Here is a 22149-nt window from a genome sequence, read left to right on the forward strand (position 1 = left end):
AACGGCAGCCCTGAGCGTCTCTGCAGAAACTCAGGATGATAATGAGCATACGCTTTCAGGATGCCGACATGAAACTTTCTTTCAGGATAAAGGTTGCAGATATAGAACTGAGCAGACAGACAGACAAGGCTTAGGCAAATGAATTTCAGATTCTGCGATGAACTTACATTTCGAAGAGATAAGCCATCAGTTTGGATGCCGCCCTTGGCTCGTCCTCCCCTACATAAATGTAAGTAGATACAACAATGCGCAAGCTATAACGGCAGAGCCAAGATCCAGAGGTAAACTGCAAATATCATCCGAGAAATTAGTAAGCATGCAACAAAGAAACAAAGCCAACTTGCCCACCATCTTTTTCGAAGGCGCATCTGCTCAAAATCCACTGAATAAATTGCCTATCAATAAATATCACACCATGAAGCTACAACACCATCCTGACAACACGATGCCATGGGCCTCACAGCGAGCATGGGATTCATTCCGCTTAAGGCTCCGCACCACGCATCCGACCACAACGAACAAGTTACTTCTAACATTAAAACTATAGCAAATGTTGCTACCACTCCTAAACACTAGAGACCCAATCAGATGACAGTTTAAAAGGCAACCGAACCAGGAGTTACAATCCATAATACATGGTGCAGTGCCGACCCCTCTCTGACTAACGGAGCAAACCTAGGGAGCAGATCCATTTACAAGAGAATCATAGCCGCCAACTTCAAGCCTTCCTTCTGCGCTTCTTTCCTGTAGAAGCATTTGCTGATGCCTCTTGCTCTGTTTCAGCTGTCTTGCCATCTTTCTCCTTCCGCTTCTCTTTGTCAACTTCACTCACTGCAGGAGTATTTTTTGGTTTGCGACCTGGCCTGCCTTTTCCTTCAGTGGACTTCCCTTCATCTTTGGAATCCTTGCCTTTGCTGCTAGCCTCCTTAGATTTGCTTGCACTCTTGTCATCAGCATCTTTAGGCAATTCATCCTTTGTCTTCTCAGTTGATCCACTGGCTTTGTCCTTGGAGGTCTTCTCAACTTCATTTTTGAGGTTGGGGCCAGTTTCAGGCGTATCTTTCACATCTTTGCTTGCAGCTTTCCCCTTTGTGCTTGGAGTAGCAGAGCTGTTGTCATTCGGTGCCCCATTGGTGGATCGCACACCTTTGGGACGTCCCCTTTTCTTTGGAGGATCCACAGCATCGCTGCCACCATGCAGAAAACAGTAGCCTCAGAAAAGCTACAGGCACAAGTCGTCGCAACTTCTTTGTATCAATTACTTACCTTTTAGGTGTCTCTGTATTTTCTTCCTTCACTGCATCCCCTTTCCTTTTTCGGCCTCGTGGACTGTTCAAAACAACCAATAACACAAACTTAACAAACAATACTGCTTATGTCCAGTAGGGGTGAGGTGACAAGTATGGGACATATTAACATGCTTGGAATTTGGATAGATATCCAATTATCAGTTGCCAGCAGGGACCTACACAGTTTGCCGGTGTTCACAAACTAGTTTACAACAAACATTTCCCTTGAAATTCTTTCAGAGAACAAACAATTTCCAGATTAGGGGATGTGGAGCTTGACTAACACTATGCTAGTCTACCCTGGCAACCCCAATAGCAGTGGAGTGATCATAGCAAACCATGAGACCACAGCAAAGCCAAAGGACTGATCAACCATGAGACCACAACCAAGCATACTGATTGACACTTGCACAAAGGTAAGCCAGGCACTTCAAAAATAAGAAAACAGGAGAAAAAGTAGACATACATCACACTGAAAGCACAGAATCACACTACTTCACCATAGCCCAAAGCTTTAGCTAAAGATCTAGTTTCGAGTGCGCACCCATGCGGGTGAGCAAACACATTGACATCAACGCATTGAACAATGAGTCACTGACTCCATTGTCATGCAAGTAAACAGTGGCCCTGTTCTGATTTGAGGTAGCCAATTAAGTATGTAGGGTGCAAGTGCATTCTAAATATAAATATGGGAAACCAGTCCTACTGCCTATCAATACATGAACCAATATCCAAATTTGAAACTGTAACTAAAGGCAAAAATAGAGATGTAATTTTGACGTTGCAGATACAAAAATGGCGCAAAGACGAGTTTGCTTACGTTTGAGATGCCACAGAAGCTCCTTTGTCCTGCCAGAGTAAAAATTAATCAGAAACCAGGAAACAAACATAATCATCATCACGAGGTGAGATGTGCATACCTCACTGATAAAGTCCCACTTTTCATCCCTGAGAAGTAGTACCTCTACATCCCCATCATCATATGCAACCTACGCTCCAAAAATGAAAGAACCATGATGGAAAGAAAAAAAAAAGATACTTCAATCAACAGTAGTTTCCATGTAAGGTAAATAGCCAGTGCAGGTTATAGTAGTGCACAAAGACAAACCTTGTGCCTTTTAGAACCAGAATCAAATGACTCCACAACACCATTGTAGAACCTGCAAAACAATAAAAAAGGCTTAAAATCTGGACAATAATACACAGAAAGCTGACAAAATGTACAGAGCAACAGGCTTTGCTAGATCCAAACAGAGTATTCATTTCCGAGTAACAATCAGAAAGAAAATTGAAATAACTACACTGCAGAATTGTAACTATTCAAAAATAACAAGACATAGTAAATAAGTAGAAAAAATGGGTAGACAACCATGAACCATGTGAAGTCATATCTTACAATTGCTTCATTTTGGTACCTCAATGATAAAACATGTAATAATGGCTACATCTTTTAATATTAAATAGCGAAGAAACTAACCATTTCAACAAGAGGCAACAATTCAGAATCACAAATTGTTCATTCTACTTACATCTTATCATCTGGCCACCAAACTTTGATCCTTGCACCAACTAGGCTTCCATCAAGGCCTTTGTTTTTCCTTGAACGAGGAAGCTGTCAAAAGAAACTCAAGAATCAGATTAAGTAACTATAAACGAATAATGCAGCACTATAAGCACACCTGTACTGCTCAGACCAGGTTATTCAAATAATAAGAGGATATATATAAACCATGGAAAACTGGTTAGTTATCAGCATGATGAAAAATCTTCACCGCACAAAAGACCAACTTGATCAAACATTTTCAACCTCAGGCATCTAAAAACGCTGTATTGCAATAACTTAATCAAGCATGCACTCTACCCAAGGTTGCCAAAATTGTAGATTCTAGATCAAATCAGTGGTCCTCGGGTAAGATCAGAATCATATGAGATTGAATATATAAATCATGAGATTTGAATATATAAATCATAGAAACATAGATTCTATCACATAGAATCATAGAATCGAGGCCCTGAATCAAAATCGTAAAGACGTAAAATCTGAACAACCATGACTCTTACCTCTTCAGTCTCTTGTTCCTGCTTCCTCTTAGGTGTGCTATTCTCTGTGCTTTGTCCTTTGGTTCTACCTGGCCCCTTGGTCGAAGACTTCGGTGAGATCATTTCCTGCATTGTGGTCAAACAGTCAGTACACCAGATCACTGTGTTAGAAAAGTGAATAGCACGATGGCACATCTACTTTTTAAGTTTCAATGGATATGTGCAATTAAGTCTCTAATCACGAATTCCAGCAAAGCTAGACTCAAACCACCAACCGAATAGCAAGCACGGAATAACAAAGGTACAAATAATAGAATATTCCAAATACAGGTAATTGTATGAAACTAAAGTAGCGAAGACTTATTAACTAGCAACAGTAAAGAGTAAAGTTACACAAATATCATACAGTGCATCAAAATAGAAATACAAAGAAAACTATATTAGGGATCTAATACAACCTAGCAAACATTAGGGGCAATGTTCTACACATAAGAGGTAGAACTGTCAAAAGCAGGTAATATTAATAACTAAGAACAGAACCTGCTAGGTGTTAAGAGAATAACCTTTAAGCTCAGATCCTTGGCAGGATCTTCCTCAGAAAGAGTTTCATCCTTCTGCTGCTTCGAACTGCTCTTTTGAGGCTTCTTAGATGACTCTGCCTCACCAGCCTTTTTTACAGAAGACTTGACCTCATCCTTAGCTGATCTTTTTGTTAACTTCCCTGCTGAATCACTAGAAAATCTTGAAGGTTTGTTCTTTCCAGCAGCCTTCTTCTCCAATGACTTTGGCCCAGGAGGTCGGCCTCGTCTTGGCTTAACAGGTGTAATATCAGCAGGCTTTGATGTATCATCAGCTGCTCCGTTGGTCCCCTCCTCTCCAGATGCTACAATATCTTCTTTTTTAGTATCAGAACCAGAATGTTCAGTCGCTTCAGATTTATCCGATGGATTGGGCTTAATACTTTTGTCTGAATCAAGGGCCGACTTCTTTTTGGGTTCTGCAGCAATGGAATCTGCACCTTCATGGTTGCCAGAATTCAACTGATCAGCATCCACTATGTTTTCAGCATAGCAAGGTTGTTCAAACTTCTCTTTTGTGGAAGGCAGTACTTGATTAGACTCACCTGTGTCAGCTGGAGTTGCATCACTGCTAATAGCAGCAGCCGTATTACCATTCATAGAAGTACCATCTTGTTCAGGACGGCTAATATCTTGCTCCGCCTTCGAAGATTCCTGCCCAAAAAAACAAGCTGGTATTATATCAGCCATTTCAATAGATATAGAAGATGCAGGTCATACCTGTGGTAATTCATCAGAAATAGTTCTTTCAGATAGTTTGCCATCATCCACCTATTAAGACATCAAAAGTAAAGACAGGTGAATCAACTAGAACACCCTCTTCCTACATTTGTTGATTTGATTCTACAGGCTAAAACCAATCACAATTTCATCTCCCAAGCCATCCTCTTTAATCTAGCAAAGTGATAACATTTATGCATAACACCATCTCAAACCAAACAACGAAGGAAAAAAAAACAAGATTGCCTACTCTACCACCTGTAAGAATGGCGTAACAGTTTAAGCAAACAACAATGCAAACATCTTCCAATATTAATCGTAGCAAGCTTGTAATTTAACTAACCGTGTCCTTCCCAGAAGGATCAGCATTATTTTCTTCCCTGTCATCTGAACCCTCTTCACAAACTAATGCAACGATTTGGCTGTATTCACTCAAGGAAGTGCCTTTTAGTGATTGCAGAAAGACTGGCTTTAGTTTTTCCCGGCACGCGCCTATAACCTTCTCAGCAAGTTCAAAAGAAGGCGAAGAAGATTCCTGGAAATAAAATCAAAATGATTAGATCGTGTCAACCCTTTTCTCAGGCTATGAATGTAAATCTATGTTGCTGATGTGAGGAAAGTTCAGACAGAAATACCTTGTCCTCTTTTCTAACATTTTGGAGTAAGCAAGATGCAATCTGTGGTTGGACATCCTCACTCTCCTCAATTACCAATCTCATTATTGTTTCCATGCAGGAGATGACAGCATTTGAATGTTCAGAACTGAAATAAGACGTAGAAAAGTTGAAAACTCGTATGCAGAATACAACACATACTTCTGAAACCATGAATGCTGATCAAGTGAACAAAATGTAGTAGCAGAATAGGGTTAAGCTAATATCAAAATATAGAAGCTTCATTTATAAATAATCAGTGTGTGAATGTGTAACTCCCAGCCAGAGAAACAGATCAATGAGTTTAGAATCAACATTAGCAGTTTGGCAATGCTGACAAATATAATGTTGAAGTATCTAAGGAGGAAATCAAATTAAAACAGATAAAAAAAGTAGCTAGCTCTTGTTCCTTAGCAAATCTTACAGGTACAAAGTATCTTAGACAAATCTATAATTCCGTTATAAGTAATGGAAATGGGATCGAACCTCGTCTCAAAAAAAAATGATGGACAAATTTACAGAAACTTGAACATACATCCAGGGTATAACTTAGAAAACATGTTTTAGCACAGCAAGAAATAAGAAAGAGAAGAAATAGATGAAGCCAAGACAAATGAAGAGGTTTCTTACGAAACAGTCCTCAAGAAGTGATGGAACATATCGTTTATCAAATCATCACATTCAAGATCTAGCATCACCACACAGGACCGGACTTTTGCAACAGTATCAAGAATTGACAATCTCCTTCCAAACAAGGGGCTTTCTGTGTCATCGAGATTCTGGAAGGAACCCACAATCAAAGAGAATACATCCTGAAACCAAGTAAAAACATATGTGATTAGTGAGTACACACAATGTAACAGAAATCATTATGTTCAGGACAAACTATACCCTCATTGCATCATCATCATATGGAGCATCAGGTGCCGTGATTCTTGTGATCTCAGAGATACATGATGCCACAGCAAGCCGGACATCTGGGTCAGTATGGCCCACCAGCTCTTTCTTGACCAGCGCTTCAGTTGCTGCTCGCATAGCATTTGATGTGCTTTCAGGAGGTGATTGCTCTACTTTAAGTAAACACTCCTCAACTTCCTGCATGAACAAACAAACAACCAACTTGATGTCTTCATACAATTAGAGGAGCAAGCCTGGGTAGGCAGATGCCATGATCAGACTCTTAACATTTATAGGCCTTCCCAGTAAACTAAACTATGCTATGTCCCTACAGAAATCATTCCTAATAGAAAATATTTCAGACCATTAAAAGCACTCTTTCTGCAATGGAAAAAAAGGACAAACTTTGGAGCAGTAGAGAATAAATTAGGCTGATGTTAAGCTCCAATCTGATACACACATCCCAACCTCAATCCAACCAATAATCGCCAAGAAGTAAAGTAATAAGAGGCAACACCTCCAGCTTTTCAACCATACCAAACAGCCAAAAGGAGCAAGCCCAACAGAAAGAATAAAAGGAGCAAGCCAAGCCTAGAAGGAAGATTGCATGATAGCTCCTGACATTCACTCAGATTTCTAAAAAGGTAAAAATCATTCCAACCAAACCATGAGGGGGTAACTCTGTATAACAACAATCCAGCACTCTACATAGAAAACTGAAAACACTTCATGTTAGCCACAACAAAAAAGATTTACGAATTCCAGAGCACCGAAGACTAAACAACCCTAGAGCAAATCACCAGCCCTAGTAGCAGTTCATCCACAATCCAAACAGTCATACCCAGTAAACGAAAAATATGCTAAATCTCACAGAAATTATTCAGGACAAAAAATATTTCAGAGCCCCAAAAGTACTCTCTGCAATAAGACAAAAAAAAGACGAACTTGGGAGCAGTAGAGATTAAAGTGGGCTGATGTTAAACTCCAATCTTATAAACAATCTCATCCTCAAATCCCCAATCCAATAATACTCGCCGAGAAGTAAAGAATTAAGGGGCCAACACCTCCAGCTTTTCAACCATACCAAACAGCCAAATAAAAAATACAAATTAAAATTCAACATGTCCAACAAGTGGAACCCTAACAGATAGAATCGAAGGAGTAAGCTAAGCCCCCAGATAGAATCGAAGGAGCAAACCAAGCCTAGAAAGGCAGGTCGTATGATAGCTCCTGACATTCAACGAAACTATGCCAGGTTAACTCTGTAAAACAACAATCCATCACTCTGCAGTAAACTACACTTCCTGTCTAAGCCTTAACGGAAAAAAAATTCACGAATTCCAGAGCACCAAAGACTAAACAACCCTAGAGCAAATCACAAGCCCGAGTAGCATTCCATCCACGATCCAAAAAGGTAAGAGCGCAAAATCCAGCCGCGTTTCCACTCATACTACGACAAACCGAGCCGAAACCACAGGGCCAAACACGACAAATCACAGAACCGCGTCCCTAACAGATGCGCAATAATCAGACAAGACAAGTACAGGCGCTGGGAAAGGAGAGTAGTCTCACTATGAGGAGCTTGAGCAGGTCCTCCGCTTCGTCGGGCGGCGCCTGCAGGCGTTCCCCAACCTCCCTGAGCCGGTCCTGCAGCTGCTGCGGCCGCTCCTCCGCGTCCGGCGCCCCGTCGTCCGCCATTTCCCCGGCCGAATCGGCCGGATCGAGAGCGCCCGCGCGAGATCTGCCGCTGCTAGGGTTTCCCCCTCGCGGCGGGAGTGTCGCGGGGGCCGGGAAGGAAGCAGGCGGCGCCGGAGCCCGGCGCGCCGCCCGCGGAGGAGAGAGGGTTTAGCTAGCGCGGTGGAGCGGTGGCGGATGACGAGGGGATTCCGCAGCTGTATTCCCTTCCCACCCGCGCGCACCACTCTCCTCCCTCCCTTCCGCGCGACGCGACGAGGTTTCGGTGCGGGGGCTGCCTGGCTGGTGTGTCTTATGGCTCCTTCTGGCTGTGGCCTGTGGGGTGGGCTGTGCGTGCGTGAGAGGCGAGGCGAGGGCGAGGCGAGGCTTGGAAGAATCGGCAGGCGATTTATGGGGGGAGAGGGGCGGGCGCGGGCGGCTGGTGGTTTGGACTGCGCGCTTTCGCGCGGCCTGCCAAAATTGCACACGCCGCAGGCCCCAACGGACGGACGCGTCGGGCGGCCATGGAATCCCCTTCACCTGGCCGGCCTCGCGTCCGCCCGCGGGCGCGGCCTGCTGTGGCTTGGCTGGCCACCGCCACCTCACCCCGCGCGATCTCGGCCGTCGCTCGCCTGGGCCGCGCGGCCGATGGCTGCCACGGCTCGCTCGCTCGCTCGCTGCGGCAGAAACGGCAGTTCGGCGCGCTGGTTTTCGGCTGTGTACGCCCTCTACGTATCTCGGCAGGCAGATCTCGTGCTGTGAGCGTAGGGAGGGAGAGGTAAGATGGGAAAGGAATTTTGACTTTGCTTACCTGGTCAAAGATGTCTGCAGTGTGGCGAGGCGGCGACGACCGTGCTTCTGGTATGAAATAGTGGTTGCGATGGTGGTCTTTGAAGCGGAGACGGCAAGTAGACATGTCACCGACGTCGGAGAAGACGAACAATATAAACCGCGTACCGATTCGAGGCGATACGTCGAGAGGTAGGAGAAGACCGTCCGACGAAGGGGTATATATACAGGCGGGGGTGCTAACGGACCATCAAATTAGTGGAATCCAACGGATATGCGTTACTCCGCGTAAAAGTTAAAACATGACGACGATGCACATGTAGTACATAGCGTCGTATTGTGTGAACATGTAATAAATAAAAATATCTTTTTTAATTGAGGTAGCATCCAATGAGTATTCCTTTTTTTACCATCATGTGCCAATGGTGTAAATTACACACTTATGTAGGCTGCACGGCTATAATTTGAGTTTTCAAGTCTTTTGCATAAGAAAGTGTTAAAATCTTTCAAATACCTCGCAATAAACTCATGTCCATACCTTAAGTTTGGCTTCGGTCTTACTATGCTTCCTGAGTGAAAACGTCATGCCACTTGGTGCTATAGAATGCATGTTGCGGCAGTCTTATATCTAAACTTTTTCAGCGTGGCTGATTTTCAAATTGTAAGTTTAAAAATTAGCTGCATGTTTATCTAACACGGTATAATATAGCGAGCCATAAAGAACAACATTATTTGATCTTTGCATCGTAACAAAGATATCTGTATATTTAATTTTCTCACTTATTGAGTTATGAAATAAAATAAAATAAAATAATTATATCCCTATAAAAAAGTTGTAAATGAAAGAAGAAAATATTCTATACCCCAAACTCTTCCTTACCGAGGAAGAAAATATCCTAGCTATATGAAATATTATTCCAAGCTTGAAGATTGATTGTTCCATCTTTTGGATCACCTTCTATCTTACCTGTACTCCTTAGCGCCTCACACCTTAAAGTTAGAGACATCATCAAGAAGGATGCACCAGCATATAGAATTGTTTGAAATAAAATAAAATTCTTATATCCCTAGAAAAATAGTTGTAAATGAAAAAAGAAAATGGTCTAGACCCCAAACTCATCCTTACAGAGGAATAAAATATCCTAGCAATAAGAAATATTATTCCGAGCTTGAAGATGGATTTTCCAAGCATGAAGATGGATTGTTCCATCTTTTGGCTCATCCTCGACTTCTCCTTCATTCACCGAAAAAAAGAAGGGAAAGCTGATCTCATACTCAGATGGATCACTACTTGTCGTAAAGAGGCACGGGACAGCTTGAAGGTCAACCCTGGAAGCCTGAAGAGGAGATGACATGGTGATGGCGGTGATAGTGTAAAGCGGCGACGGTTGCTAGCGAGTGAGCAAGCAGAGCCAGCACAAGAAAGAAGAAAGAAAGTAAATGGGCTAAAAAAAATGGAAGCATGGAGGAAACAAGCGGCCCATCATTATGAATGACGTGGTCATCCGGAAAATGAGAAGATATCGAAGACTGGGCTGGTCCATCACCAAGTTGCTGCTAGATGTGGCCCGTAAAATGTGGCCCAGTGGGTTTGTTTCGATCTAGCGTTTGAAATGGCAGGCAATAGTTCGAAGGAAAAAGTGTATTGAAATGCATAAATCTCCTGTGAATTTCATAGGAGATGGTTCAGTTTGACATGGGAATTGGGAATAATTTCAGCGCTCCAAACGAAGCCTTCAAGATCTGCTTCTTCTTTAGATAAATGTTAAACTCATTTTGGCATAAGTGATCGAGGTTAATCTAGTACGAGGTTGGGATTCACGACCAAAGAGGACAAAGTAAAGAGCGACCAAAGAGGACAAAGTAAAGAGGACATGCGCGCGCGTTCTCAGTACGAGCAATGTTATGTCCCTAAACTACCAATTGATTTGCATATACTATCAGTAAATGTTCAATCTGAAAAGCCTTTATAATAAAAAAAACCCTGAAAAGCCAGCTGCACATTTTAGTTTGGAGATGCAATGAACCAGCTAAAATATTAAGAACAAGTGAAATTTTAAAAAATGGAGCCCTTTTTTTTGGAAACAGCGAATCAATTCGAGTAGAAAACCCACATGAAACGAAATGCCTCGCAACGTCCCAGGTCGGTTCTACCCGGGTGCCTTTCACAAGCTCGACCGTCTTTGACATGCTTTTGCTTCCCACAAGCCCGACAGTTATTTTAAGAGTCAGAGCTAACATCCGACAAAGCTACATGATAGTACTTGACACAATGTTCCCAGCACTGCATCACCATAAAATAAAATCAAGCACTACATCTTAACTCCACTGATTCATCCAAGCACATGTACAACAACACAACACGAACGTATAGGTACACTAACAGTAACAGCAGGCAGATACAAATTCTAATTTCTACGGCAATAATTCATTTTATTCGCCGCACGCGGCACAGATTATGCTTAGCAGATAACACTAGTACTAGCAGCAAAGCACCGTAGCATGTGTAGTGACTGATAGATGGATCATTTGCCGAAGAGCGACTTGAACCACCAGACCCCCTTGGTGTCGGTGGGCGCGGCGTCGCTCTCCGGCGGCGGGTCCTGCTGCGGCGTCCTGTGCAGCTTGCTCACCTCGTAGCCTTCCTCCTTGGCCCTCTCCACCAGCTGGTTGTACACCTCCTCCTCGATGCTCGTCTTCCTGCACAGGATCTGCACGCCCAAAGACCGATGAGAACACACGGTGGAATTGAAACTCGAATACTGTGTGGCATGCTCTTGTACTTGTGTATGTAGAACAATCGGCTTACCCAGAGGTTCTTGCGGCGGGGCTCGCCGACGAGCGCGTACTGGTAGTCGTCGTCGACGTAGAGCACCCAGTAGTCGCCGACGACGGGGATGATGGGGAGGAAGGGCGGGAGGTAGAACTTGACCTTGAGCTTGGCCTCGTCGCTGCTGGGGTCGGCCTTGTACGCCGTGCCCTCGATGTAGTCGCGCTTGCCCTTGCTCCACGTCTCGTTCAGCACGTGCACCGTCGCGCCGTCCTCCAGCAGCTTGTAGGTGGCGCGCGTGTCCCGGCCGTCCCGGGGCTGGAAGAAGGACGGGAACGACGCGATCTCGTACCACCGCCCCATGTACCGCGCCACGTCCAGCCCACGCACCACCGTCATCTCGCCGCCGCCGCTCTTCTTCGCCGCCGCCATTGTTGCTGCTGCTGCCGATCGATGGGCTAGTTACTGTGTGCTCCTCGCCTGGGACAATCTGGTGATTTCGCTTTGTTGTTGCAGGTGATGCGGTGAGCTTCCGATGATGGATGATATATAGAAGAGGATCGGAGAGGGGTTTTGGGGGTGGTTTGCTGGGACGGAGAGGGAAGGGGAGCAAGAGATCAGGATAAGGTGCTGGTGCGAGGGGAACGACGTGGAGGGCTCTGGAACGCTTAACAAGTGTTTGTCTCGTTGCTCAGGGAGGTCAGGGTACGTGGAGACTTGTACGCGAAGGTAACTGCTTTTTACTGTGCATCTCTCCATCCACCGTGCAGCACTAGCACCGTGTCGCGTGCTCGCATCGCACGCCCAGACAGCTGAGCTTTCCGTTCGCTGGCACGTTGTTTTGGTCGATTTCGTCGAGGAATCAGCGGCGCGAGCGGTAGTGCCGGATTGCCGTGCTTCCAGGACTACAAGTCTACAACAGAAATGCAGACATTTCTGTTAACAAAAGGCTGTGTTTTTGGTTTGGTTCTCGTTCCGAAAACGCATCTTCTACTGTTCCAAACACCAAGAATTCCAGCGTCCTCCTCTTACTTTCCTGTTCGGTAGTGCTAGTTGCAGCAGCGGCAGTAAGCGTTTAACACAGCGAGCGGCTGGCTGGCTGGGCTGCTGCGGCTGCAGCCGCAGGCGGCCGAAAGTAGTGCAGCGAGCGTTCTTGTCTGGCCACATAGGATCAGCACAAGGCCGAATAATTTGATCTAAAAAACAGTGCTGATCGACCCAGAAGATGGGTTCACATGATTGGAGCACTCCGGAGTACTCCAGAATATCCATGTCACTACTCGATGGCCCTGCGAGATTCTTGCTTCTTGCTTGTTCTCCAAGGCTGAGACTCTAGACCGCAATGAGAAAACGAAGAAACTGATCCGGGAGGCGAGACCGCGACATCACTGCACTCTAGTGCTGCTGGCGTTGGGAGCTTTCCGGCAATGTCCTTGTCCATGGAGGGAACAGACCTTCTCAGAGTTCAGGTGCGCACCGTAAACCCAGGCCAAAAGTGCGTCACTGTTGACGGTACCGGGCCGTGGACGATTCGGCACCGGTAGAAAACTCATCTTCCATCTACCCATTTTGTCCCAATTAATATTTGATCTGGGATTAAAGGCTCACCAACCGGTACTAAAACTCGGCCACTAGCGGGGGCTCATCAACTGGGACTTTTTTATTCCGGTTGCAAAGACTAGTGGAAAAAAAATCTCTCTTTTATCCCGATTGGTGTTACCAACCGGGATAAAAGGCTCTCGACCCTTTAGGGTGCGTTTGGTTCCGAGGACGGAACGGGACGGGACGGGATGATCTCATTTTTGCTAGTGTTTGGTTGGGAAACATACGGCATGGGGTCGTCCTTAGTAGGGAATATACCGCAAATATCCGGGACGCTCCCGTCCGCAAAAAACGAGTGGACGGGATCATCCCACTTCAACGCCGTCGTCCCCCGTCTGACACGCGAGAGGGAGCAACAGCGAGCGGGCGAGCTCTGCCGCGGCCCTCCATGGCTGGCGTGGGCGAGCTCCGCCGCGGGCGCACGAGCGAGCTGGACCTCCGCCGTCGCGGCCCTCCATGGCCGGCGGGGGCGAGCTCCGCCGCGGCCGCGCGGGCGAGCTGGAGCACCGCCGCGGCCCTCCATGGCCGGCGGGGGCGATCTTCGCCGCGGGCGCGCGGGCGAGCTGGACCTCCGCCGCGACCCTCCATGGCCGGCGGGGGTGAACAGGGGTGGCGGCGGGGGGATCGGGGGGCCGGGGTTGGAGCAGGGGCGGCGGTGGGGTGGATCAGGGGCAGCGGTGGGGTGGAGAGGGGCGGCGCGGTGGGTGGAGCAGGGGCGGTCCCATGGACGGCGTGGGGCGAGCAGGGGCGGCGGCGGGTGGATCGGGGGGCGGCGGGGTGGCGTGGCCCAGGATGAGGAGGAAGAAGATACTTAGTATGACAGGTGGGCCCCACAAACAGTGTTTGACGGAAGGAGGAAACGGTGCTCGTCCCATCTGTTGCAATCTCTCCAACCAAACAAAAAATTGGGACGGACCCATCCCATTCAACCAAACATGAAATGGGATCATCCCATCCCAGAAAACTGGGACGGAACCGTCCCGTCCTACATTATCTCCCATCCAAACACATACTTAATCTTGGTTGGTAACACCAACCAGGATAAAAAGGGAGTCATCTGTCCTGGTTGGTGTTTCCAATCAGGATAAATGGGTCCCCGCGGGTGGCTGAAAAAGACTAAAGTTCTTGGACCCTTTAGTCTCGATTTGTGTTACCAACCAGGACTAAAGGAGATATTTAGTCCCGGTTAGTAACACAAACCGAGAATAAAGGATTCCCCACGAGTTAATACAAAAGAATTGCATTCTCTGTATAGTTAGATGTGTTGTGTAGGTGGGATGGCAAGAAAACTATGCGCGAGGTTTGAGGTTGTGGGTTCGAATCCACGCACCATGCACGCGCATATTCCGTGTGAAAAATCGCATGACTTGCGACATGCGCGTGGGGAGCCTCCCGGAAATTTCTAATATTTTTTTTGCAAAATCCTTTAGTCCCGATTGGTTTTACTAATCGGGATAAAAGGGATCTTTAGTCCCCTTTTATCTCGATTGCTTTATCTCGGATGGTTTTTCGGGAGATTTGCTTCCTACCAATTGGGATAAAAGATTTTTTACTAGTGTGGTCACACATTCATCTTTGCTGGAAAAAAGTTTCTTGCAAGTTCACGTATCTTGTGCATTCAGGCCTTCTGGACGCCGAAGAGCTGATGCAGTTCAGCAGTTGCATACTTGCATTGCGAGGAGGGGTTCACATGGTAGCTGTCAGCGACGCCGGGTGCTGCTGTGTCAATGTCACGGCACACGAGTTGCGTCCCAGGACACTTCAAGTGCCGGCTGATAAGGCTTCCCAGCTGGATTATAGTTTAAGGATACTAGAATAGAATAAAAGATCATCATCTAGCTTATTTCAAATTATTTGTAATCCTAAAATGATCATAAGGTGATTTCTTTAACATAATACACATGATCCATAATTCAGCTTATATAATCTAGGTGGATTATAATCTCAAACAAACAGGGTAGATTATGATCCAAGGTAGTAGGGTAAGAGATCATCATGAGATATAGCTTATTTCAGATTATTTGTGATTCCAATATGATCTTTTACTATAGTACCTTGGATCCATAATCCAACTTATATAATTTGGATGGATTATAATATCAAATAAATGGATTATAATCTCAAACAAATGGGATCCAGTTTTTCCCCTTGAAATTGAGTTGGTGCGATGGCTTGCAACTGCCCTCAGCACCTATAGCACGTTTCTAAGCTGTTACAGCATTCTAAACGCTTATATATTCTCTCAAAAGATGCTAAAGGCTCTTGGCGATGCCAAAGACAAGGAACAATACTACCAAGTCATGAGAGCAGCATACAGGCGATAAGATGCTTCCGTTATTATTGGATACAAATCAATCCTCCTAATTTATTGGTTGTTTTGATTTTTCTAGATGTATAGTTTTAACTATGCACCTAGACATATGCTTATATACATAGAAAATACTATGAATCTATAAAAGCTAAAATGATCTATAATTTTGAAACAAATGAAGTGCGCATCAGTGTTTGAGCGTATTCATCTTGGCTGAAAAAGGTTTCTTGTACGTTCACAGATCTTGACACCCAAAGCTCCAACAAGCAAAATCGGTGCATGATATAGCTATATTGCTGGGTAACGGAGAGTACAGGGTAGATGGGATCTCACCCTCTTTCTGGAGGCTCTAAGAAGTTCCAATTACTTTCTACTTAAGGATTTCAAGGACTCTGCCGTGCTTTATATTAGCAGCCGGCTAACTAACAAACTCTAGCAAAAACAATATCTAAACCGAACTAACTTATTTCCCTAACCAACTAGCCTGACGCCGCGATGGAACTTAGCACCAAAGAAGGTGTCCCATGGAGTAAATAAAAGAGGGCAAGTGTTCCTAAATCGGTAGGCGAAGATCTCATAGAACTACAGCAGAGGACCAAACCATCAACACCAAACAACACTCAAGCGCAGGGCGCAATATACAACACCCCAAACAGGACGTAGGGTATTACGCTACTCCGGCAGCTCGAACCTGTATAAATCCGTATCATGTCCTCACTTTTACCTTCAAGTTCCAGATCCGATGATTCCCCACCAACCAATCTACTACCTCGGGATACCCCTCGGTAGGTTGCCGGGTATAAAATACCGACAGAAGGCTACATGGCCCTAACCCTGATGAAGAACAACACCAAATCCCGAACCAGACGCATCACAATCAACCACAAATTCCCGATCAAAATCCGGCAACTGAAGAATCGGTGCTATGGTGAGTGCTGTCTTTAAGGCGTTGAACGCCTCTGTAGCAGCGTCCGTCCAATGAAACGCCTCTTTCTTGAGCAAGGCTATGAGGGGAGCAGCAATAAGACCGTAATTGTGAATGAACTTACGCCTCTGCAACAGTAATATTCTCCTGATCCATGGCCACCCCGTCTTCACCAATCACGTGGCTGAGGTAGGCTACAGAGCGCTCTCTGAAGACGCACTTCGACTGCTTGAGGAACATCTCATGCGCGCAGGGTGGTTAGAACAGCACGAATGTGCTGGAGGTGTTCCGCCCAGGTGGAGTTGTAGATCATGATGTTGTCGAAGAAGATGAGCACCTCGTTCATCAATGCCTTGGAACGTCGACAACGCGTTGGTGAGGCCGAAGGGTATCACTAGGAATTCAAAGTGGCCATGGTGTGTGCGGAACACGGTCTTGGGCAATATCATCGGGATGCATTCGGACTTGATGGTAACCACTTCGCAAATCGAGTTTGGTGAAGAACTTGGCGCCACGGAGTTCATCTAGTAGCTTGTCGACGACGGGAATTGGGAGCACGTCCCGCTTCGTCTTGGAGTTAAGGGCACGGTAGTCCACACAAAAATGCCAGGAACCATCCTTCTTACGCACCGGCAGCACCGGGGAGGAGAATGCCGACATGCTTGGTCAAATGATCTGCGTAACATCTCTTTGCACTGGCGCTCAATTTCATCCTTCAGGAATTGGGGGTAGCAGTACGGCCACACTACCACTGGCGGCGTGTTAGGCAGAAGGTGAATGCGGTGATCCAGATGGCGAGACGGCGACAGTCCCGTCGGAGGCTCGAAGATGTCGCGGAATTTATCTAAGAGCAGGGACAGCAAGTCACGAGCGGCGATGAGGGAAAGCCTTGACGTTGTGGACGCGCCCATGCCAAACCACTTGACGCGGTGATCAAAACGCTACAAGGACATGGATTTGGCGGTGAAGTCCCAGAGGATAGGTCCTAGGGTGCGTAGCCATTGGCAGCCTAAGACCATCTCGTAGCCATTGAGGGGAATCATGAAGATGTCCACGTAGAAGCGCTCTTGGCAGATCAGGATCGGGACGGCGCCGCACACCCCTGACGATGGCACTCTTTTGCCGTTGGCGACACCCACGGTCAGCCCGGGGCGTGGCGTTAGAGTCAGCCCCAATCGTGCCACAGTTGCCGTCAACACGAAGCAATGAGTGGATCCGTAGTCCACGAGGACGGAGAGGGTGCTGCACGCATTCTCTGTGTGCAGCTAGATTGTATCCCCTATCGCGATGCCGGTGAGCGCATGGATAGAGACGCGCAGGTTGTCGAGGTCGAATTCGTCAGTGGGATCATCCTCGGCAAGCTCCAGCAAATAGATGCCGCGCATTGAGCACGACTTGTCGTAATTGGGGGTGAACTTTTCCGGGCAATTGAAGTAACGGCCCTCGAGCCGCCACTGTGCCATCTCCTCAGGTGATAGGTGCGTGAAGTGCGGACTGTGAGGCACCACCTTAACTGGTGTTGCTAGCGTTGATGGTGTAGAGCCGGTGGCACTTGCTGCAGGTGAGGGCTTGGGCATGACTGGTGAGGTAGGGAAACGCGCCAGCGACCGTGGCGTCGCGCTCGCCGTACCGCGCGTCGTCATCCACCTTAAGCCGTCGCTCGTATTCCTACGCCAAGGACATTGCATCCTCGAACGTCTACAGCTTGAGCATCTCCACGTCGGTGCGCATTGGGTTGCCCAGGCTGGCCGTGAAGATGTCCATCTGCTGCTGCTCGGTGACGCCATCACAATGGGCCAATAGCTTCAAGAATTGATCTTGATATTCGTCGACGGAGCCCGTGCGCCGGAGATGAGTCAACTTGCCCAGTGGATTGCTGCGAATCGGCAGTCCAAAGCGCTTGTTGATACCCTCCACGAACTTGGCCCAGGACAGTACGCTTGTGTTCTTCTCCAGGCGGTACTACCACTGCTGCGCCGCGCCCTCCACGTAGAACGAAGCCGTCCAAATTTTCTGATCCTCCAGCGTCCTTGCAAGCGACAGAATCGATCGCACTTGTGCAACCAGCCCAACGGGTCCTCGACACTGTCATACTTGGGAAACGAAGCTTGTGGACCGCGTGTGGCTGCAACACGAAGCGGTTTTCGGAGGAGGCGTCGTCGAAACGACCCTTGTTCGTCAAGATCTGCGTGTGCAGGTTGTTGATGGAGGTGTTCATAGTTCCAGTCTCGACCCTTGTTCGTCAAGATCTGCGTGTGCAGGTTGTTGATGGAGGTGTTCATAGTTCCAATCTCCGTGCGGACCAATGCAACCTCGCACTCAAGCTTGGAGCCAAGATCACTGATGGCCTTAACCATCCGATCGATTGCTGCATCGAAGGAATCCTTGGTGACGAACTCACCACCCATGATGATGATTGCGGATGCATGAGGCGCAGTGGGTTTTGCAGCAACGATGGCAGATGCAGGCGTGGAGGAAGGCGATTCCAAGGAAGATCCCAGCTAATACCAAAGATGATATGGCTATATTGCTAGGTAATGGAGAGTACAGGTGGATAGGATGTCGCCCTCTCTAGAGCCTCCGAGAAGTTCCAACTACTTTCTACTTGAGTCCAACTACTTTCTACTTGAGGATTACAAGGACTCTGCCGTGCTTTATATTAGCAACATGCTAACTAACAAACTCTAGCAAAAGAATATCTAAACCGAACTAACTTATTTCCCTAACCAAATAGCCTGACGCCGGCTTCTCATTCCTGCGATGGAACTTAGCACCGAAGAAGGTGTCCATAACAGTGCATAGTTTCGAGTATATGCAAAACAGGTGCATAGTTTTGACTGTATGCATCAAGCATATACTAAAAACCAAACTGAAAACCCGCATAATCACAACCAGCAACAAAATGATACTGACTGAAACAAAGCATCATTTAACCTTTTTTTGTCTTAACTTCAGCGCTCTTTGACTTTAACTTCAGACGATATTTTCTCAGTAAAAATCCTAGGACAGATGGAATTGCAATACAGAATGGGACATCAAAATCTCATAGCTTTCAGAATCTTTGATGTATTCCTCAGGCAGCAGTGAATGCCTTCTTCACAGCACCACTCTTTGACCCGGCAGGGATCACCTTCAGCACATTGAACCTCACGGTCTTGGACAGTGGCCTGTGTGGCACAGCAGCAAGTTTTAGATAGTTCCAAGCAGCATCTAACAACTCCCATTGGCACGCACAGCAAATGTTTGAATGCCGTAATGGTATTGGGGAAATGTTGTGCACGTGTTAAGATAAAGATCCACATGGAAAAGCTGAGTTTGACAAGGAAACATCACAACTGCTTTTACCTGCACTGGCCAATGATCACGTGGTCTCCTTCCTTCACACGGAAGCAGGGGGAGATGTGGGCAGGGATGTTAGAGTGCCTCTTCTCATACCTGTATTTACAAGTATAATAGTCAGTACAATGAAATCGGTAAAAGTTTGTAAACTGTAAAATAATGTCACTTGCCTCTGGTATTTCTTGACAAAGTGAAGGTAGTTCCTGCGAACAATGATAGTCCTGTTCATTTTAGCACTATGGCATGTTCCAGCAATGATGCGACCTCTAATTGACACAGTGCCAGTGAACGGGCATTTCTTATCAATGTATGTTCCTGCAAATACAAGGCAAATCTCAGATTTTACAAACTACAATTTTTCTGCACCGCACAGGGTATGGCACAAACACAAGCAATACTGAGTTATGATGCAATGGCAACAACAGAACAGACAAACGGTCATCAGATTTCAAGTATTTACATGTAGGCCCCGTTTGGATCCTTGGAATTGAATTCCACTCTAGTAATCATAATTTAGACACAAATTAATTAAGCTAATATAATTGTATGTGGAATATATTTGTATATTATTGTTGGCCATATGAAAGAGATACTTATGTGTTGCATTTATGCTACATGGAAGCGAGTCGAAGAGCGTGCTATAAGAATTGAATTCCATTCTAATAATCATAATCTATAGAATCAATTTCCATCTCCCACCCTATGAATTTAACATAGGCTTATATCTAAACTTTGGAAAGTTGTGGAATCCCACATTCCAAGATAAATTAGCCTACTCCATTAAATAGATTCCAATTCCTTCAAAATGAAGGGAACCAAACGGGGCCGTAATGAATTTCCAAAATGAATAATGAAGAAGCTAACCAACCATAAGTGAATGATGAAATAAAAAGTAATCTCCATAACAAACAACTAATTTAAGGGAACAGACAATTCATAACGAACCAGGAATGTAAAGAAGCAAGTGCATAAAGAAAACAAAGGAAGAATTGGAAGACAAACTGTCAAGCCATTCGCATCAATTCTACCATGCACACCCAGGTCAGATACAGAGGATAGTAATGTTGTACTCAATGGGCATAGGTGAACCAGGCAGTCCTTGCTATATGTGATAAACAAAATTGCATGCAAAAAAATATAAACAACCTTGCAACATGTGTGCTAAGGTTTTATATTTTAATTCACCCCTAATGTTGTAGAAAAGATCAAACAGTCAAGTGATGACAGGCTGACAGCTTAACCATCCATAGTTGCTCTACAACATACCAAGTAATTGTGAGCTCGATATAGGGCACATTTGTAACAGACAAATTTTCAGAGAGTCTGATTCAGTTGTAGACTATATGCTAGTTCCTTACCATTCAAATAAAATCAGCAACATTAGGAAGCAATGAACGAGCACCATGAGTAAATATAGTTGTATCACGCTGATAAGTTCCAAAATGGCAAGATAGATAATACATCTAAGCTAGTATCTGTTGGACAAGATATAGGGCAAACCTTCAATGGCCTCCCTGGGAGTCTTGAAACCAAGGCCAATGCTCTTCCAGAACCTGTTGCCCCCCTTGCCGGGCTTGTTCCCCTTGGCGGCCTTCTTTGGGCTGCAATTATACAAATGAAACATGGTTTGCTGTTTGTTACCAAACGAATACCACGAACCAAGTCACAGAGAATAGCACCACTTTCTCTTACCAGAGGAACACCTTCGGCTGCTTAAGAAAAGCCTTCTCAGTCTGCAAAACCAGAAAAATGTTTAAATTGTACTGCTCAAGAGAGTCCAAGGCCATCTTCGGATAGAATGATGACAAGTTAATTACAAAGCCACCAATCCATTTGTGGCAAATCAGAGTTAGACTGATCCACAGACGCGGGTGCTCAAATATTGAGCTACATGGCTACATCCAGTTCAGAGCATAATGGATTAATCACTAAGTGCCAATGAAGCAATTGAATCAAACCATGCCACTTAAACGAAATAACAATATTACTAAGAGCACCCATTGCTCTAGATATTACACTTCAATATAAGAGGCAACGATCTCTACCAGAATAAGAATACAGGACTAGATCCGAAGGGGTCAGCCAGACAAACGAAAGGCACCTTAGCAACTTGGGCCAACAGAACGCTGCGAGAGGAGTAATTGTACCTCCTGCTTGAAACTTATCGAAATACAACAAGTGGATAGACCATGCAGTGGACGACCGGACGCAACTCACCTGCTCCGCCATGGTTGATGCTCCAAGAGACTGGCGGGGAAGCGGCGCTCGGCGTAGATGGCGGCGGCGGCGCAAGGATAGAAGGCGTGCCCGAAGCCAAAACCCTACCCGTCCCGCTGGCTATATGTATGAGAGCTAGGTGGGCTTTTCTTCTTTTCTTTTGAGAGGTCAGATGGGCTTTTCCTTTTTGTGGCCTGCTGGTTTCATGTTGGGCTAGGTTAGGTCGTCGGCTTAATGGGCTTGGAATCGTCAGATTAATCAAGCCCGTAGAAGCAATCAGCTCTATGGCCGTCCTCCGATTATATTAAAATTAATTAAAAGAAAAATGGTTAAGGTGAATTGGTA

The 22149-nt window shown here is 45.8% G+C and overlaps 3 protein-coding genes across 5 annotated transcripts; all 3 read right to left on the reverse strand.

Moving 5' to 3' along the window:
* Window positions 1-369: 369 nt before the first annotated feature.
* On the reverse strand, window positions 370-8229 carry LOC117861596 (sister chromatid cohesion protein PDS5 homolog D). Of its 3 annotated transcripts, none has more exons than XM_034745187.2 (15): window positions 7750-8228; window positions 6172-6375; window positions 5911-6092; window positions 5263-5389; window positions 4971-5162; window positions 4628-4678; window positions 4453-4561; window positions 3893-4341; window positions 3351-3455; window positions 2819-2901; window positions 2398-2449; window positions 2210-2278; window positions 2110-2138; window positions 1267-1329; window positions 370-1187 (listed from the first exon to the last, which is right to left on the reverse strand). In XM_034745187.2, the coding sequence occupies exons 1-15, from the start codon at window positions 7873-7875 to the stop codon at window positions 719-721; spliced, it is 2310 nt and encodes a 769-aa protein (XP_034601078.1). In that variant the 5' UTR covers window positions 7876-8228; the 3' UTR covers window positions 370-718. The 3 variants fall into 3 exon arrangements, with proteins under 3 accessions (XP_034601078.1, XP_034601071.1, XP_034601066.1); XM_034745180.2 differs by having other exon boundaries at window positions 3893-4347; window positions 7750-8227; XM_034745175.2 differs by having other exon boundaries at window positions 3893-4561; window positions 7750-8229.
* A 2675-nt stretch (window positions 8230-10904) lies between these two features.
* On the reverse strand, window positions 10905-12078 carry LOC117861623 (temperature-induced lipocalin-1). Its single transcript, XM_034745197.2, has 2 exons — window positions 11450-12078; window positions 10905-11351 (listed from the first exon to the last, which is right to left on the reverse strand). Exons 1-2 carry the CDS (start codon window positions 11840-11842, stop codon window positions 11166-11168), a joined length of 579 nt encoding a protein of 192 aa, XP_034601088.1. The 5' UTR covers window positions 11843-12078; the 3' UTR covers window positions 10905-11165.
* Window positions 12079-19157: 7079 nt separating this feature from the next.
* On the reverse strand, window positions 19158-21928 carry LOC117861635 (small ribosomal subunit protein uS17). The gene is made up of 6 exons (XM_034745206.2): window positions 21805-21928; window positions 21280-21320; window positions 21088-21188; window positions 19758-19902; window positions 19594-19683; window positions 19158-19415 (listed from the first exon to the last, which is right to left on the reverse strand). Exons 1-6 carry the CDS (start codon window positions 21814-21816, stop codon window positions 19322-19324), a joined length of 483 nt encoding a protein of 160 aa, XP_034601097.1. The 5' UTR covers window positions 21817-21928; the 3' UTR covers window positions 19158-19321.
* Window positions 21929-22149: the final 221 nt, after the last annotated feature.

Source organism: Setaria viridis, chromosome 1 (genome assembly GCF_005286985.2).
Source record: "Setaria viridis chromosome 1, Setaria_viridis_v4.0, whole genome shotgun sequence".
NCBI classification, from domain to species: domain Eukaryota; kingdom Viridiplantae; phylum Streptophyta; class Magnoliopsida; order Poales; family Poaceae; genus Setaria; species Setaria viridis.